General features: G+C 47.4%; 1 protein-coding gene across 3 annotated transcripts in view; it reads left to right on the forward strand.

The window, feature by feature from the left end:
- Window positions 1-15767: 15767 nt before the first annotated feature.
- Window positions 15768-18663, forward strand: part of Gdap1 (ganglioside induced differentiation associated protein 1) — a 73656-nt gene continuing 70760 nt past the window's right edge. For 2 of the 3 annotated variants that reach the window (XM_077647465.1, XM_077647463.1), the window contains exons 1-2: window positions 15780-16006; window positions 16540-16735. In XM_077647465.1, coding sequence (XP_077503591.1) covers window positions 15944-16006; window positions 16540-16735 — 259 coding nt within the window. In that variant the 5' untranslated portion in view covers window positions 15780-15943. Of the gene's footprint in view, window positions 16007-16539; window positions 16736-18663 lie in introns of all 3 variants that reach the window. The other variant, XM_077647464.1, reaches the window with a different exon arrangement.

The raw sequence follows: 18663 nt of genomic DNA on the forward strand, positions 1-18663 counted from the left end.
ATACGTTGCTCGCATTCATTCTTAATTTTTACTTTTTAGGAGCAATAATTAAGCTTACTCGGGAGAACACTTGGATCTTCCCCAAATACCCACCTTACTTAGCTGACAACGGCGTACTTTTATCTAGTTCGACCACGGAATATTTGCTGGGCATGATGTGAATCCTCAAACGTTCTCCAAGTTTTGCGCGACAAAATTTGCTCACTGTTGCGATGTAGCGGATGCACAATAGCCTTAAATTTTAACAGTATTAAAGAATATATAAAAGGCTAGCGTGTGCCTTTTGAAACCAATTAACACTACAAGAAGAAAAAATCACCTTGATCATGCAGGCAGAGGGCATAAAATGGCCCGTTGAACTACTTACGGGAATATACAATCCCTGGGCGGCTGCATTCCGTCGTATGGACGGCAGTTACCTGTTCGTTGTGCTTTGACACGGAACTTAATGCCATCGTCGCTGTCTTTTGAGACTCCGCGCGGCTGAGAACCTATAGAGTCATTTCACATTCAATCAACTCCGCACGCGCTTAATCGGACACGTGGGTTCATGCCTGCAGCATACGCGCATACTCGTTGCAACGACCTTCTCGCGTATAAACACGGCTGTTCTGCTATTCGTTTCACATGTGAACACGGAACACGGCACTCCTGCATGACGCCATTTTTGGGCTCCATTTCTATGGGTAGTAAAATATTTACTCCCTTGTACTCTGTACTCCTAAATACCTTCCTTGTATAAGAGAGTAAATAGGAGTTTCTTGGAGTTTCTTGATCTGAATGTGTCCCACGTCTCCGATGGAGCAAAAAAAAAAAACACGATTTCGCGCCATCCGCACCGCCACTTAGCGTCTCGTCTAATTGTGGTCAGTCGTCTGATAATGGCAGTGAGTGGCGACCCCTTGGTTACCATCGTCGCTGGGTCTCTGCCCACTTGCAAGAGTGGCAGATCGGGCTAGTTGGTAATTCATTATGCGATACAGCGCGAACAGAGACAAGGACGAAGATGTGGTGTCTTGTCTTTCTTCGTCCTTGTCCCTGTTCTCTGCCCACGTCTGCTCCTTCACGGGCGCCTTCCGCGGTACAAGATATAGCGTGTCGCCATTTTCCGCCACAGTAAAGTACATTATTGAACTGCTCTTGTGACGCCTCCAGTGCTCTAACCATACCTGACCTTGCTTTGTTAGTGTCGCCACACCGCTAGAGCCCCCGCTTAGACCTAATTCTCGCAGCTTTTTTCAGTGTGGTTCTCGCGGTGTGTTGCAGCAAATTATAGTGCGTTGCATGTACATGGAACCGTGACAACATAGTTTCAACGCTGAGCTCTTGACTGAGCTGATGAGGCTACATTTTTCCTCAGTTATATTGAAAATTTGCCAAGCCTTAAAGAAGTGCGTATGAAAGCAAACACTGCCCTACCAAACTGCCTTCAGGGGTGTTTTCATTTTCAACTTATTCTGCTCTGGTTTTCAGTCAAATATAGCGTGGTGCATGACCATGAAAACTTCTCCGCGACTCCTTCTCAGTATTGAACTATTGATTCTAATGCTGCATCCCTTCATCTACGAACACAGCCTACCAAACAAGCTCGCACAGCAAAAGCAGTCCACAAGCAGGCGACTCCTGGCGCCTCCGCCTACGCCGCAGCTGGGCTTGCAGACGGAGAAAAGAACGCGTGACGCGGGGTCACATTAGCGCAGCGCAATTTCCCAAGTTGGGTTGCCGGCGGCCCCAAAGCTACTGCCCGTTTCACAATTCTTAAACTGTGGCCCGTTTCCGCCGCTGGCACTCCTACATGACGCCATTTTTGGGCTCCATTTCTATGGGTAATAAAATATTTGCTCCCTTGTACTCCTAAATACCTCCCTTGTATAAGAGAGTAAATAAAATAATTCATTTATATAAAGTAAATAAAACCTCATTTTGGGCGTGCGCTAGAGGACATGCCATTTACTCCCATTTGGATGTTGTTTTTTTTGTTAACAGCGTGGCCTCTCTCGTTTACAGCAAGCTCTTGCTAGCACTTTACCAGGACAAAGAGCCGAGCGAGCGGCGACGACTCGCCCCTCTCCCCAACCCAAGTTGTCAGTGGCTGCGCAAGACGGAAGAATGTTTCCAATGAGACAAGTTTTTGTCGCCCCCTGCACTGGCCGCGAACGCCCTTTCCAATGGGTCCTCCACGTGACGCCTCTCGAAAGGTCTGTCCACGAGCGCGAAGCCATTTTTCTCGGGAAAGTGTTCGAAAACAGGGGAAAGGGCACGTCCCCCAAAGTGGGCCGCAAGCACGGCCTTCCAAAAAGAAAAAGAAAAAAGGTCCGGGACGCACCGCGGTCAGGCTCAGCCAGCGTGCAGGCGCCGCCGGCGGTCCAGGAGCGGGGACCACGATGCCGATAAGTGGTGACCTTGACGGAGACAAAAGACAGCAGCTGGGAAATGGCCCTACAGACAGGCGGTGCGCGTGCACGGAACCGAGCCCTTCCGAAAAGAGCCGCTCGGCGCGTTGACGTGGCCGCGGAACCGTGGAGGCCCCGGGGCCCCCGGTGAAAGATCGCCCGGCCTCGACGGGCAAACACTCGGCGCAATGGGCGGCGTGGCTTCGGCCAGCCGGAGGGCATGGGGGATCCATTTTGAAGACCCCCACGATGCCTCTTCTGGGGGCATTCCTCGACGGGGACACTGGCTCCTCCCTCTCTTTAAGGGGCCCGGATGCATAAAAGGGCCCGAGTCGGCCGCCGAAAAGCGTGTTCCTCAAACCTGCCCGCTTCTGGTTGCTCCAGCACTGTGATCAGCAAACACGAGCATGAAGCCATTGGTGAGTTTTCGGCGTCAGATGGCTTTCGCCTTGGGGTGCTTTCAACATGCTAAATCTAACAGCGCTGGGTGTACTAGAATGTTCTTCGCTAAGTAAGCTTGCTTGACAGCAATCACTTCGGTAAACATTTTTGTCATACGCAAGCCTCATGTTGTGCTTGGGTACGACAAAAAGTGTTGCCTGCAGGCGGAGTTGTTTGATTTGTGGCCCCCCGTTTCTGCACTTTTCGCACTGACACAAGCGGTGTTCTTGAACTTTGAAAAGAAGTATTTCTATGGGAGTGGCGGTCCGCCGTACTGAATATGTTTTTTTTTCCTCCCACCCAGTTCTTCGCCATCCTGTCGTTAGCGCTGGCAGCAGCAGCACTCGCTACCCTCGGCGTGGGGCTCAACATCGGCTATGGCGTAGGAAGCCCGTATGGAATCGGTTATGCTACAAGACCGTACGGCTATAGTCCTTACGCTGGTTACGGCTATGGGTACCGTCCATACGGAGCCACTTATGGCTACGGCTACAGACCTTACGGCGTCGCCTACGGCTACCCCGGCTACATCGGCTAGCGTGCAGGCATCGCAACTCGAATGTTTACTCCGGTATGTGGAAAGGCTCAGTTCACTTAACGCGATTGAATTGAACGAAGTCCACAACTTAAAGGTGCATAAGCACCAAACTTCAGTTGCATTTTTCTACTTTGTAATGACGCTAAAGACATTATTATACGCGGATCACCATGTGGCATTCGCCGTATCCGACCGCTAAATAATTTCTAATTGAATTTCTTTTCTGACTTGTTTCGGATGACTATGAAGTCAAAGGTCAGCATAGGTGACATAAAACATGAAGAAAACTGCAATATAATCACTGCTTCTTCACTCGCTGCGATTCCGGTTTTTAGGTAGGCTGGCTTTAGCGTTGTAGTAAATGCCTCATGAGATCTACACTGACATTTAACGTCATAGCCATCGCTTGGCCGTTGAAACCAAAACCGAAACAGGTGAGAGAATAAATACGATTACAAAATATTTAGTCGTAGCAGACGAATACCACGTGGTGATCCATATATATTGTCTTAGAACATCATTACAAAGAAGACAACGCGCAAACAAAAATTGTTGAGTCTATACTCCTTTAAGCACTTCATTAATCTTCCATGACGAATGTGCCACCAGTATTTTGCAACATACCGTCCTTTTTCATCCGAAGCCAGCGGATTTGTTTCTGTGTTGTCATGCGGTACGGTCGTACATGCGGCTCGTGTAGTGTCCCCATCGCTCTAACTCTCTGGAGGCTGAGAACCTTTCTGTTCACCCCTCTAGAAGTTTGGCTCGGTTTGGTTTGGTTTATCGTTTACGCGGGTTTACCGTCCCAAAGCGACTCGGGCCAGGAACCAGGGGTGGCATTAGAGCTCCGTTTCAGAGCCCAGCCGCAAACCCTGTTGCCTGGGGCCCTTGGGAAAGGAAGATACATGCTCGAGCAAACAGGTTTACACAAAGTGCTGCTGAATGCCACCGACGTAACATGTTCAAACGACACTGCTTCCAAAAAATGTGAAGCAATATAGCTTAAATAGACGCGCACTGAGCAGAGTCAATATTATGCTGTGATTTAGCTTTCTTATGTTCAATAAACTTCAATGTAAATGTAAATAAAACGCCGCACAAAATAAACGACGGGCTGTAAAAAACAACGCGAAGTACGAAAAAAGGTGACGGGCAGCTTCTGCAGTGTAGCCGAGCGTATACCTTGGAGTCTGAGTACTGTGCAGGCGGTATGTCGTTTTTTCCTCACTTTGGAATGCACCCAGAAGCCACCAAAATAAGCCTAAACTTTGACATTCATTTTCTAATCCCGGAATTGATCCAGAATTTCTATAGTATTAAAAGCAAGTGTAACCGGCAGTCGTTGTGAAGCGAAGAGTGAGCCCCTTTTTGCAAGCGGTTATGCTGCGTACCTTGTCGAACACAGGTGTCCTTATGCTTCTCCGTACACACAGAACGCTAGCTGTTGTATAAACGTTGCTCGACATCAAGCCACTTCTATTACCTGAAGGCTATTCAGTAAAGTCAGTGATGAGAGCGTATTCGGTCTCCAGCTGTAATAAACCATGACGAGTATCCGTTCGTGTTTTTTCCTGAATTTAATGCTGTAATATATGTGTGCGATACAGACAGCGGACATGACCTTGCGACAAGGATTTGATCAGCTGTGATTTCCTTCAGCTCGAAAGCGGGCACTGAAAGTACCGCTGAACTTAATATTGCAGTCACATGCCCATTGTTGCAATGAATATCTGAAGTGCGAGAAATTAGGATCGAGTGCTCGGGCAGACAAGTTGGCCTGGCCCTTCTCCCTTCGTTTCCATCCTCAGTCTCAACGAGGAGGAAGCGACGTCTGTGGAAATTTTAGTAATCAGATAAAATGTAACTTTTTCGCTACATATACTACTGGTTTTTTTCTTTCTTTTACTGTTTTGGTGTCCCTTGGTACTGCAGCACGCCGATTTGCTTATCGGGAATGACGTTAGGTATCCGTACAAAAGGACGCGCTCCTGGGCTGATTGGTGAGGTACTTTTTGTAGCGCATTCATATCGTCCTCTCTCTTTCCTGTTTGCTGCCTTTTGCTAATCATTCGCTTTCAATATCGGCAGCAGGGTCTTCGTCTCTCCACTCAAAGATGAATTTTTCTAGAAGTGAGAATAATAATTTCTAGGTATGATCATGCCATTCCCTGCACAAAGAAATCAGAAGCGCTAAAATGTATGAATGATAATTTCTTGCAGGAAGAAGCAAGTTTCTCAATTAAAAAGAAGGAAGCAGTCAACTGCAATATTGAAAATAAAAAGAACAACGAAATATAATCGCCGGAACGGAGCTGGGCCCGAAAAAAATCCAGAAGCCGTAAACCAGAAAGCCCCAGTGCGTACAGAAACGAGCAGAAATTGAGCGAAGAGCAGGAAACGTGGCAAAATTTTGAGTTCCGTACTGATGGAACGAAAACCGCTAAAAGATGAAAATGTTAAGAAATAAATTCAAACAATTACCTGCATCCCTACAAAACATTGTAAATTGTATATTGAAGGGTTTAATGTCCCGAAGCGACGCATTGGCTATGAGGAACGCTGTAGTGGAGTGCTCCGGATTAATTAGGATCACTTGGGGTTCTTCAACGTGCGCAGGCATCGCACAGCACACGGTCATCTTTGTATTTCATCTCTGTCAAAATAAGGCCGCCACGGCCGGGTTCGAACCCACGACTTTGGGATCAGCAGCCGAACGCCAAAGCCACAGCAATTTCGGCTAGTGCATATATTCCTAGAAAGTAGATACATAAGTTTCAGGAGTAAGTAAGCGTTACGCCGCTGAATTTTATCTGCACCGGTTTTTGCCAGTAATGCAGCTGAATTAATTAGTCCAAATCTTGGCACAGAATTAAGTAATGCTGGCGCTAAAAGTTGGCACCATTGAACCACTACGGAATTGAAGTTTTTAACTGTATATCGTAGATCGTCGTCTCTCTTTTTACCTGACTTTCCCTGGAATTTTTGCGAGTGTATGTCTCTACTTACACTAATAAATATATGAACGGAATTCTAGATATCTAATTTGCCCTAATTTACAGCGCAATTGTTCACATTTGAGCACATTTACCCATTTACCCGACATGCACAAAACATTCAGCGCTGGCGCTGACGTGGGTGAATGTGCTGCGTCTTCCCACAAAAAGTAGTCAGTATTCTGCTTTCAGTGCTCAACTTCTGCCTGATAATCTCAGAAAATTGTTCATCACACATGCGGCAATAAAATTGTTTCTCTCGCAATTTTAAGGACATTTGAAGAGGGAAGAATAATGTGTTTTGCTCTTAGCTGCCTTACTTTCAACATGTTTGACGTGTTTGCTGTCCGGTTTCTTTCTATCCCATAGGACCGGAACTGCTATATCGCAAGATCCATCAACCTCCGCACTGCAGTAAATAAATTTTGTTCATAAATGCAAAGCGTGCATTGTCCGTGACAGATTCAGGTGTAGCCTGAAGAAGGGGAACAACACAACATTCGCGTATCATTCGCACAGGCTTGTGCAACTCCAGCGCCGGATGAGCACACAAATTGCATAAACTGCTGGCAATAAACGAGCTCGATATCAGTGTTGGGCCATGGGCGGATTTAAGTGCGTGGTTGGGGGAGGGGAAAGAGGGATTGAAAAGGACAGCCGTAGATTTGGCAAGAGCGCCTTGAGTTGCCCGTAAATTGACCCCTTTGTCTGCCCACTACGAAACCGCCAATTCGTGTGGACAGTGAGATATAAGGTGCTTTTGTGCGTCTGAAAATTTTACACGCCAGAGAAAGATAAGCAGCATGCAAACAGACACCGTAACAATAGCAAGAGCCCTCCATTACTCATTGCCCGCAGAGTTGCTTTGGTGCATAAAAATTAACCATTGACACCTCCAACGTCAGGTCTCTCAAAGTACGAGCCTGGGTAGACAACCATTACAGGAGTCTTCGTATTCCTGTTTAATCTACAGCTGAACGCAGTTACTTCATGGATGGAAAAATTATTGTTCAGGAATTTCCTGTTTTTACTACAAACTATCCAGCATTTAAAGTATTAGCATTAAATAAATCTACCCATGAGAACTAATCGAACTACATTCAAACCGCATTCTAATTAAGGCGGACGTTAATGAGTGTTTTCTACGCAGTTCAATACAGACGTCCGTCTCAATGGTTCCTGTAGCAACACAAAAGCAACTGAAGCTTACCTGAAAGAGATGACGCCATGCTAACGTTCAGGTGAGAAGGTACTATGATCAACGAGATGCCGAGTCCTTTGCATGTCAAAACTTCGAGCAAATGGCCTAATAATAATAATTGGATTTTTAGGAAAAGGAAATGGCGCAGTATCTGTCTCATATATCGGCAGACACCTGAACCGCGCCGTAAAGGAAGGGATAAAGGAGGGAGTGAGAGACGAAAGGAAGGTGCCGTAGTGGAGGGCTCCGGAATATTTTCGACCACCTGGGGATCTTTAACGTGCACTGGCATCGCACAGCACACGGGCGCCTATAGCGTTTTTCCTCCTTAAAAACGCAGCCGCCGCGGTCGGGTTCGAACCCGGGAACTCCGGATCAGTAGTCGGGCGCCCTAAGCAAATGGCCTACTGAAAATAAGATGGCGTTTGAATGAAGCCCCGCAGCCCTCCACTAGATCGACCAGAAAACCGCCCTTAACGCGGTGGTTGCATGATGCTGTGAAAGCTGTACATTATTTCAGAACGCCCGTCGAGAAGTGGCATCAATTCCAGCTTTCTTGCGCATTTTTTAAAAAGACCGCGAGATTGAAACGTCTCTTTACTGACGGAATCTCTAATACAGGTTCCTACTCTCGAGCAGTGGGAGGCCGTGTTGGTCAGCTCAGACTTGGGAGTTCAAACCCGGGTCATTGAATGGGCTACCCAGGTCGCTGTCAGCCGTGGACTGATAGCCACCTAGCACGGATCGTCTGCATTCTGCCTTTTCTGACGAATTAAATGTTTTCCAATCCAACTGTTACGTCTCACAATCGCGCCGGTGTAGGCAAATGTGACAAAACTAAACGCATGTGTCTTCTGTGCAATGTAGATCGGCACAAGACAACACCATACACTCGCGACCTCACGTAGCTGCTAGGGGTGTAATGGCCAGTTCGTGCCAACGAGTTAGCAGCAGTCAATGTTTGCTAACGCAGCTGCTTCGAATTTCGCATAGCGAACGGTCGGCTCGTGTGAATCGACGTATGGCTCGACCTTCATCCTTTTTTGTGTGTTTTGTTTTCTTTTAGCACACGCCGTGGTGCCTCAGTTGCTTTGGTGTTCAGCTACCGATCTCAAGGTCGCGAGGTGGAATACCGGACGCGGCGACCGCATTTCAATGGAGGCGAAATGCAAGAACGCCAGTGTGGTGCGCAGTGTCAGCGTACATTAATGAACCCCAGATGGTCTAAATGATTCCGAAGCCATCCACTCTGGCTTCCCTCATAGTCCAGTGAAGCACCACCCTATAGGGGTAAAATGAAAATTGGTTTTTGAGGAAAGGAAATGGCGCAGTAACAGTCTGACATATCTGGGTGGCCACCTGAACCGCGCCGTAAGGGAAGGGATAAAGGAGGGAGTGAAAGAAGAAAGGTGCCGTAGTGGAGGGCTCCAGAATAATTTCGATCACCTCGGGATCTTTGACGTGCACTGACATCGTACATTAAAGATCCCCAGGTGGTCGAATGTGTCCGGGTTGTGCGCGTGATTAGTTCATTTTAATTCCTCTAAAATGAACTAATCACGCGCACAACATGGACACATTTCTAATTGTGTAAATAGTTTGTATATATTACTTCTCCCCCCATCCTATCTTCCGGTCCCCTCACCTCTTTCATTCAATTTCTCTATTCTGTCTGCTATCCTTTATTTCCGCTGCCCCAGCTCAGGCGCTTCAGTATCGATGGCAGAAGCCGGGGCTAGTAAAAATCTTTTCCCTCCTTTTTACTATTATTTTAATAAAAAACCACCACCATAATATAATAATAATTGGTTTTGGGGGAAAGGAAATGGCGCAGTATCTGTCTCATATATCGTTGGACACCTGAACCGCGCCGTAAGGGAAGGGATATAGGAGGGAGTGAAAGAAGAAAGGAAGGAAGAGGTGCCGTAGTGGAGGGCTCCGGAATAATTTTGTCCACCTGGGGATCTTTAACGTGCACTGACATCGCACAGCACACGGGCGCCTTAGCGTTTTTCCTCCATAAAAACGCAGCCGCCGCGGGCGGGTTCGAACCCGGGAACTCCGGATCAAAAATCGAGTTCCCGGGTTCGAACCCGACCGCGGCGGATGCGTTTTTATGGAGGAAAAACGCTAAGGCGCCCGTGTGCTGTGCGATGTCAGTGCACGTTAAAGACCCCAGGTGGTCGAAATTATTCTGGAGCCCTCCACCACCACCACCACTACCAGGTGGTCGAAATTATTCCGGAGCCCTCCACTACGGCACCTTTCTTCCTTTCTTCTTTCACTCCCTCCTTTATCCCTTCCCTTACGGCGCGGTTCGTGTCCAACGATATAGGAGACAGATACTACGCCGTTTCCTTTCCCAAAAAATCAGTTATTATTATTATTATTATTATTATTATTATTATTATTATTATTATTATTATTATTATTATTATTATTATTATTATTATTATTATTATTATTATTATTATTATTATATTTACCTTGATTAGTAAGCTGTCACACGTCTAACAGTTTCTTGCAGTATAAAGGGCACAGCGTAAATATCAGTTGCAAAGGCACGTAGCTTTTGTAATTGCAGATTATATATTTACAACTTAAGCTATTACAACTTTGATCGTTAGATAGGAAGTATTCACTAGTGAAAAACACAAGGGATCATACGCTCCCGTGGTTTCCCTGGCTGTGCTGCCACACGCTGTCCGGTTCCACTCTAAAAGGCGAAGCTTAAGCGTCCTGAAGGCATGAAAAGAAAAAGAAATTAAAAGAGCCTCTGCCTGTGCCACAAGTATAACAGGCTATCACATGCAAACAATGCGAACGTTACTTCTCCCCGCGTGTGTTTCCCGGTAAAGATTATGGTTGTGTTGTCGTAAGCAAAAAACGCCAGGCTAAAAATTGAGTGAAAACAGTATAGCTTCACTGTCCAGCCACCTTCACAGCGTGGGTTGGAGCCACATTTTTTAAAATAAATTTTCTTTCCTTCGTGCCACACACACGCCCCTTGAGTGTCATTACTCGGGGTCCCCGCGATATCTGCTGAAAACTAGGTTGTCTCACTATAGAAGGGCGCGCGAAAGAGAACGATTGATTTTAAGTTGAATATGGAACCCTACCAAATGGGCTCACTTCGTCTTATTCTATTTCACTGGAAACTACAGCGGTTGCCCGAAGCCGCGTGGCACAATTATTCACATGTTCACGGAGATCTAGCGCTGGTGCGTGTTATCCCTTGTGTGTTTCACTAGTGAATGCATTCCTATCTAACGATCAAAGTTGTAAAGGGTTAAGCTGTAAATATAGAATCTGCAATTACAAAAGCTAGGCGAAAGTGCCTTTGCAATTGATATTTACGCTGCGCCCTTCATACTGCATGAAACTGCTAGACGTGTGACGACTTACTAGTCAAGGTAAAAATAATAATAATAATAATAATAATAATAATAATAATAATAATAATAATAATAATAATAATAATAATAATAATAATAATAATAATAATAATAATAATAATAATAATAATAATAGATTTTTTGGGAAAAGAAATGGTGTAGTACCTGCCTCATATATCGTTGGACACCTGGACCGCGCCGTAAGGGAAGGGATAAAGAAGGGAGCGAAAGAAGGAAGGGAGAAAGAGGTACCGTAGTGGAGGGCTCCGGAATAATTTCGACCACCGGGGGATCTTTAACGTGCACTGCCATCGAAGAGCGCACGGGCTCCTATTGCGTTTTGCCTCCATCGAAACGCGGCCGCCGCGGTCGGGCTCGAACCCGGATACTCCGGCTCAGTAGGCCCGCGGTGACCAAATCCGGTTTACTGACTTTGTCCCAAGGAATACGGCTAAATGCTAACGCCTGCTCGTTTACAGTGCCACGTTTTATATCCTACAACGAACGTCTGCCATAAAACCTGTAGTGAGTGACTGTGTGACCGACACTGCTTTTATTAGGTACAAAATCTGTGGCAGTGGGGTAGGGGAGACGCGGATAGGAGCAGACAGGTTCGGACGACTTGCAGCTGTCGAACAATGGGAGACCGGCCGGTGTATTCAGTTAAAGAAGCCCAGGTGGTGCAAACGTCAAGCCGAGCCTCCAGGGGTAGACCATGACGCTAAATTCACGTTCCGGGCAAGCATTCGCAGATGCCTTGCTGCATCGGTTGTTGTCAGTGGTATCTAGACAATGCTGACACTGCTGTGAGCCGATCGAGCTCCATCGCCAGCCCAACTGCAACCTGGCAACCACTGGTCAGTGTCCGGTGCTGTAAATGTCTTAGCTCCGCTACTAGTTGTTCATGGTCAAATTGGCGTAAGGCAGATTTCAGACATTGTAGCGCAGTTTTGGAATCGCAGAACACAGCTGGTTTATGGGGCGTCTGTTGACCGATGTATTGCACAGCCGCACGAAGTGTGACTTATTCTGTTCCAGTAGATGTTCTATGCGAAACTAGCAGATGAGAGAGCCATCTGTATACAGGGTGTTTCAGGGAAGACTAAGTAATTCTCAAAAATAGGTTTTTTGACGTAAAAATTTGGCTCTTTTCGGCATAGTACTACCAGTGCTGGGGGGACACCAGAAAACCGGTGAATTGTTTATAAGTGATTAGATGGTTAAACTAGTTTTTAATAATTAACTTTTTAAATAGTAGAGTTAAGCGCCTAGTTGCAATTACAGATTTGTAGCTGGTCGTGAGTAATAGCCATATCAGTTTTTATAATTTCGAAAACGCGATTACCCTTGGCGCTGTGGCTCGACAAAATTTGGCTTGTTTTACTAGTTACGTGCAGTGGAAAGGTTGCCTTGCCTGCATGCTTTAAAAGCATGCAGGCAAGGCAACCTTTCCAGTGCACGTAACTAGAAAAACAATCAAAAGCGCATGTATTTTGACACGATGTAGCTAAATTTTGTCGAGCCGCCGCGCTGAGGATAATCGCGTTCTCAAAATTCTAAAATCTGATATGGCTATTACTAGCGACCTGCTACAAATATCTAATTGCAACCAGTTGCCTATGATAGTTAAAAACTTAATTATCAGAAATTAGCTAACCAGCTTACTACCTAAGACAATTCACTGCCTTTCCGGTGTCCGCCAACTCAGGTAATACTATGCTGCAAAAGCCATATTTTTACCCCAAAAAGCCTATTTTTTAAAAGTACTTAGTCTTCCCTGAAACACCTTGTATACGTGAGTAAGGTCACTATACTCGGCGTGGTGCAAGGACAGTGGCAACTGCTTAAGGGCTAGCGTTGATAAGTCCGATTTATTCGCTATCCCCGGAATTGTAAGGCGCCCGCACGTGTTCCGCATACACCCCAGCGGAGGGGAGGGTCGTGCCGCCAGGGTGAACTGTGACGGGATGGATGACTAGTGGGCTGCTATAACCTTTGAAAATACAGCGTGCGGTCTCTGTACCGGCATGGACTCAAGGCGATGCTGAGGAACCCTTTTAAGATTACGTAATTGTGTGCATTCGCAGAGTGTCAACTGCAATATACGTTGAAACCGGGTGGTCTTTGGCGAGTGCAATGGTTGCAACTGTTGATGAGGCCTGTGCGAAGGGCCTGGCCGTCCGACCATGATACCCGAGACGCAACAGTGCTGTACAAGACAAAATGGCATAACTGCACGCACATATCCCCCACAGAACCTTCACAAGTGCTTCAGAAACGGGCGTCTAGGTCGGCCTCACTCAAAAACTAGAGCACCACCTTTGCCAAGCGCCTGGCCAACGGCCAGGCATCCTCACAACTTCATCTCTCCTGCAGATACTCAGAAATCTATACATGGGCTGCTTCTTCGTGTCTCGCATACCTTTCTATTACTTACGTTTCACAAGGGCGGCAAGGAACGTTTGGCCTACCGTTAACGCTTGCCTTTCTTCAATCCGTAAAGCCAGATGCATGTTATGCGCACAGTTTAATAAAATTTGTGGCTAAGGGGCTTGCATGTCCTAATCAAAGCAAGGCAGCGAGCAGAGGTTTCCCCAGGAATTGAAATTAGAGTAGCGTCTAAATTTCTGTGTGGGGGGTAGAGGCGAAGCAGTAGTCATTTTTAATTTTAAAACCGAAAGCTTTTACTACTTTCGTCGGAGCGATTTCGCCGTTGCCGCCCGTTTGACCTTGAACGCCCTTGCTGTGCCGCTGCCATAGCAACGCGTCACGTGACTTCACCGCGCCTCCGAGCCGAGTCTTCGCTGTCGCTGCTCCGGGGCTGCTGCCTGACCACGTGATCTAGCCGAGCCTCAGCTGGATAAAAAAAAAAAAACTAGCTACGGTTTAACTACTTCTGAACATGGTTAGAAACTGAAAGATGTGGTGCATCGGCCAATTAGATGCGCCTTGGCGTCTGTATCGTTGACTGCGTTCCGCACAGCGGACAGCCAGCGCGCCCACCCTTCACTCTGCCAGGTGGCAGTTAAATTAACGATTGATCGCGAGAGGTTGGTGACCGAATGAACGCTGCGGCCTATTGCTGCAGTGCCGCGTGTCTGCCACAACGTTGTCAGCGCTAATTGATGCATGCAGCCCAAATCTCTCTCTTACTACCGCCACGTGCCTATACCCGCCGCGGTGGCTCAGTGGTTAGGGCGCCCGACTACTCATCCGGAGTTCCCGGGTGGTTCGAACCCGACCGCGGCGGCTGCGTTTTTATGGAGGCAAAACGCTAAGGCGCCCGTGTGTTGTGCGATGTCCGTGCACGTTAAAAATCCCCAGGTGGTCGAAATTATTCCGGAGCCCTCCACTGCGGCACCTTTCTTCCTTTCTTCTTTCACTCCCTCCTTTATCCCTTCCCTTACGGCGCGGTTCAGGTGTCCAACGATATATGAGACAGATACTGCGTCATTTCCTTTCCCCTAAAACCAATTATTATTATTAATATTACCACGTACCTCAAAGCACGGCTGAGGCGTCCACTGATCCAAGGAACCAGTTATGCGCCCTTCCTTTCCTCAAAATCATCGGAGTATAGAACGTTGTTAACGCCAACGCCAATGAACACAATGAACGCCGACAGCCTTCGCTTTGCATATTGTGGATTATCGGAGCTAATCCCCAGTCTAACTTTTTTATTTGTGCCGTTAATGTGTCGCGTAGAACTAGCGACGTTTATGTTTGTGAACAACTGCTTCACTTTACACGAGGACTGAAGTCGTACAACTATTTATGAATGGACAAAACTAAAGAACAATGACTACATAAACTGTCGAGAAACTATGCGGCAATTCGGTCTACTAGCTATAAACCTTATTAAAAAAAATAGCCGTTCAACATCACTCGCGTAACGCAGACGTGGAAAACGCTGTACGTGCTGAAGTTCGTGTGGAAGTCGTGGTTTCTTCCAGCGCAAGCCTGCTATGGACGATGCGTCCCTTCACGTATGCAGTACATACATGCCCCTCTTCCGGCACGTACTATTAAACAAAATCTCCCGTCGCGTGTAAAAAAAAAATCATTTCGAATAAAGAGGGTGCCTTCGAAAAAAAATAGGGTGCTTACCTCCCCTAGGTAGTGTGCAAGGAGGGGGGGGGGAGGTAAACTTTTAAACAAAAAGTAGTTGCTTGAGCTTTGGGTGCACGGGGCCCTTATTCCAGTGCTCCACTGGATCGCGCTGCTTTGCGGACCTGTAAACCTGCCCCTGTGACTGATCAAGAAACACCTCCACGTTGTGTGCAGTTAAAGTGCGAACACAGCCGTTACAAAAATGAAAATAACCTCCAAAAAATGCACTTCCTTCAAACGAACACACGCAATGAACTTGAAAAACCTGACCCATCCCGCTTGGAGCACGAATGTGTTTAGTTTTGTGCCTTGCATTTGCGCAGATGCTCCATCAACTTTCTCGGTGATCTCATCATCGCTTTCTTTCCTCTTCTTTTTTTCTTTTCACCATTAAATGTTAAAGCTCTGCAGTTCATTTAGGTATGATTCCGCGACATCTAATTCCGCATATTTGCAATATCAGCCATTTGAAACTTCTGCTCAGGTCTGCACCACCGAACAAGAGAAAATGCACTGGCAGTTCGGCGGATGATGCGATGACGCGAGCATCGTTGCCGCAACCACCGTGCAGTGGTCACTTTTGAGGGCGAGTGCGGCTAGCCGTGTCCTAAACAAAACAGGACAAGCCACCCTGGGGCAGTTGCATATACTTCATCTTTCAAGGGGCAGCCGCGAGCGACCGCGAATGCGCGCGCTGGCTCGCGTTGGGGCACAGGGCAGCAGGGGAGGGGTCCATCTGGCTGAGTGCCCTGCTGCCCCAGCGCGTTCAATGGCCCGAAGATGAGAACGACGAGGAAGGCGGGCCACCGCGGGCTGGCCGCCCCGGATCGCTAGGGCCCTGGGAGCGAGCGGCGTCGGGGCCGCCGGCCGCCATGCCGTACACAAACGAGCAGATCATTCTTTTCTTCTACCCCAACACCATTGGCTCCAGAAAGGTAAGCATTCCTCTCGGTACACAGCGCCCAAATCGTGTGACCCGACGGCGTGCATGTGACTCTTGATGTCCACGCTCTGGCTTCCAACTTCCCGGCCTTTCCAGAGGCGCTAAAATTAGCGCCAGCTATGCGGAGTTAGCTGACGGAGCTGCTTAACGCGCTGAGTTGGCGGCTTTACTACCTTCTGTACTGCTCAGCTCGAATGATCTTAAGATATTAATCACGGAGTCACAAGCGAAAGCGGCAAGCTGTCAGTGCCTCCACTAGCGCGCTGACCGCACTGCGGGTCCGCAGCTTCGTAAGGCACGATTACTTTGCTACAGCGAGGTGTGCACGTAATACGGACTACCATACTAAATATAAGCTCTCACGTTTTTCTGGCAGTGCCTTACAAACTCAGGATTATAATTGCTCATGCTTGCGAACCCGAATTTAGCATCACTAAAAGCATGTGCACAACCCGAGCTGATTTGTTAATATTGTTTTATCCGGTGCCTGTGAGTTTCACTTTCTCCGCATATATACTTACGCAGATGTTGCTGGTCCTGTACACGAGAGGAATCAGCTTCATGCCTCGAGTCATGGACGTTCTGCACGGAGAGCAGATGGAGCCCTGGTTCTTGGACATGAGTCCTCTCGGAGAGCTGCCCGTGCTCAAGCATGGCGACAGTATCTTCACGGACGTTGACCAGATGATGCTCTACATCGACCAGATATGTCCTTCTACAGGTGACGCGCCCCTCTACATATGCACTTGCATTTCGTGCGAGTAAAGGAAACTGCTCTACGTCACGTTTCCTCTTCGCGCAGATATTTCATTGTCAGCCATCCGGCAAGCGATCTTCAATTAGTCTTTTTTTTTTTTGGATAGATGGTTCAGCGGTGAATGCCCCGAGCTGCTTTCCTCGCATTCCTTGATTTTAAGATAACCGAAAGAAGACAAATGAAACGTGTTTTTGTGTGTGTCATGCACTCATTCATCAGCGAATAAAAAAGCGACGCTGCATAACGCGTGGCCTAACATACATCAAGCGTCGCGTGATGGTTCGCCACTGAATTTTTCAGGCATGACTAGTTTGATGATGAAGGTGCGCGGTGCACATGTTACTCGTTCGCTTTCCACTACCTCCCAATAGCTGCTCGCTTCATCGCGGCACATTATGGGTCGCAGGTATCATTTGATGACGATAGTATATACAGAGCAGCACTGCATAAAATCCTCCAAATAAACACGAATGCGATTGGCCCTCGCTCTCTGGTTTGACTGTTAGTACAAGACCTGCCCAGAAATCATTCACCCCTTGTTTCATTTCATAAAAGGCTGGCAGCCTTTTGGGCACGCTTCACTGCTCATCCAAAAACACCTCTTGGGTGCACCCTGTGTTCTTTCCACTTCTCAAAGAATAATAATAATAATAATTGGTTTTTTTGGGGAAAGGAAATGGCGCAGTATCTGTCTCATACATCTTTGGACACCTGAACCGCGCCGTAAGGGAAGGGATAAAGGAGGCAGTGAAAGAAGGAAGAATAGGTGCCGTAGTGGAGGGCTCCGGCATAATTTCGACCACCTGGGGATCTTTCACGTGCACTGACATCGCACAGCACACGGGCGCCTTAGCGTTTTTCCTCCATAAAAACGTAGCCGCCGCGGTCGGGTTCGAACCCGGGAACTCCGGATCAGTAGTCGAGCGCCCTAACCACTGAGCCACCGCGGCGGGGCTCAAAGAATCCTCCAATGTCCTTTTTGAGGATGGCGAACAGCTGCTGCGTCGCGTTAGTTTTGTTTTTACCTTAGCAGCGGTGTGAAGCCTCTTGCCTTTCAATGAGACTTCGGCTTTTGAAATAGCCAAAATCCGCACGGCGACATATCTGGCTTTAAGGGGGGGGGGGGAATCTGGGTGATTACGGTACTGCGTACGAAAAATACCTGCTCAAGTTTTGCCAATCCGAGGGCCTGGAACTACCAGACCTCGTCTTCGAGCCTCCTGATGAATTGCGTAACGAACATCCGAATGCATGGCATGCTATCAACTTTTAATCGAATTTTCCAACAGCGACCAGCGCATACGCTGGATTTACAGATCAGAAGGCGAGCGGGACCATGGGACCAGGCGCCTCTGGAAATTGGTGGCATTCGGCAGTACTATATTGTTGTAACTTATAAGTGTGGCCGTAATATGGAGCGAATTATTACAAGACGATAGACAGCAGTATACCGCTGAATCACTCTGGTACAGAACACAAACCCAGCCACTGTTTGCGCTCGTGATGCAAGAAAATGGCGATATTCACATTCTTGCACCAGACTTCTCGAACTATCCAGCCTACAATGAGCGAGTTGTTGAACCAGTGCAAATATTCTGTCGTACGCCTGATCTATACACAATGGCTTCTACTTTCACATTAACGCACTGAATCTACCGGCTTTTCTTGTATCTACAGCGAACGTCTAAAGGGCGCTCTCGATATTCCGCGCTCTGAACCGAAAGAAGCGTGCTGCAGTATCGGACGCTAACATTCGGAACTACGCTCGCATTTTTTATAAGTTAATTGACGCGCAGTGGTTTTGCTGCTACTTGCTTAATAAAGCTTTCTATGGCAGCACGGCGTATTTGTGCACCAGAATGCTGTAGAGTGAATCTGGGATCCCGATAAAT

Source organism: Amblyomma americanum, chromosome 1, assembly GCF_052857255.1.
Source record: "Amblyomma americanum isolate KBUSLIRL-KWMA chromosome 1, ASM5285725v1, whole genome shotgun sequence".
Lineage (NCBI taxonomy): Eukaryota > Metazoa > Arthropoda > Arachnida > Ixodida > Ixodidae > Amblyomma > Amblyomma americanum.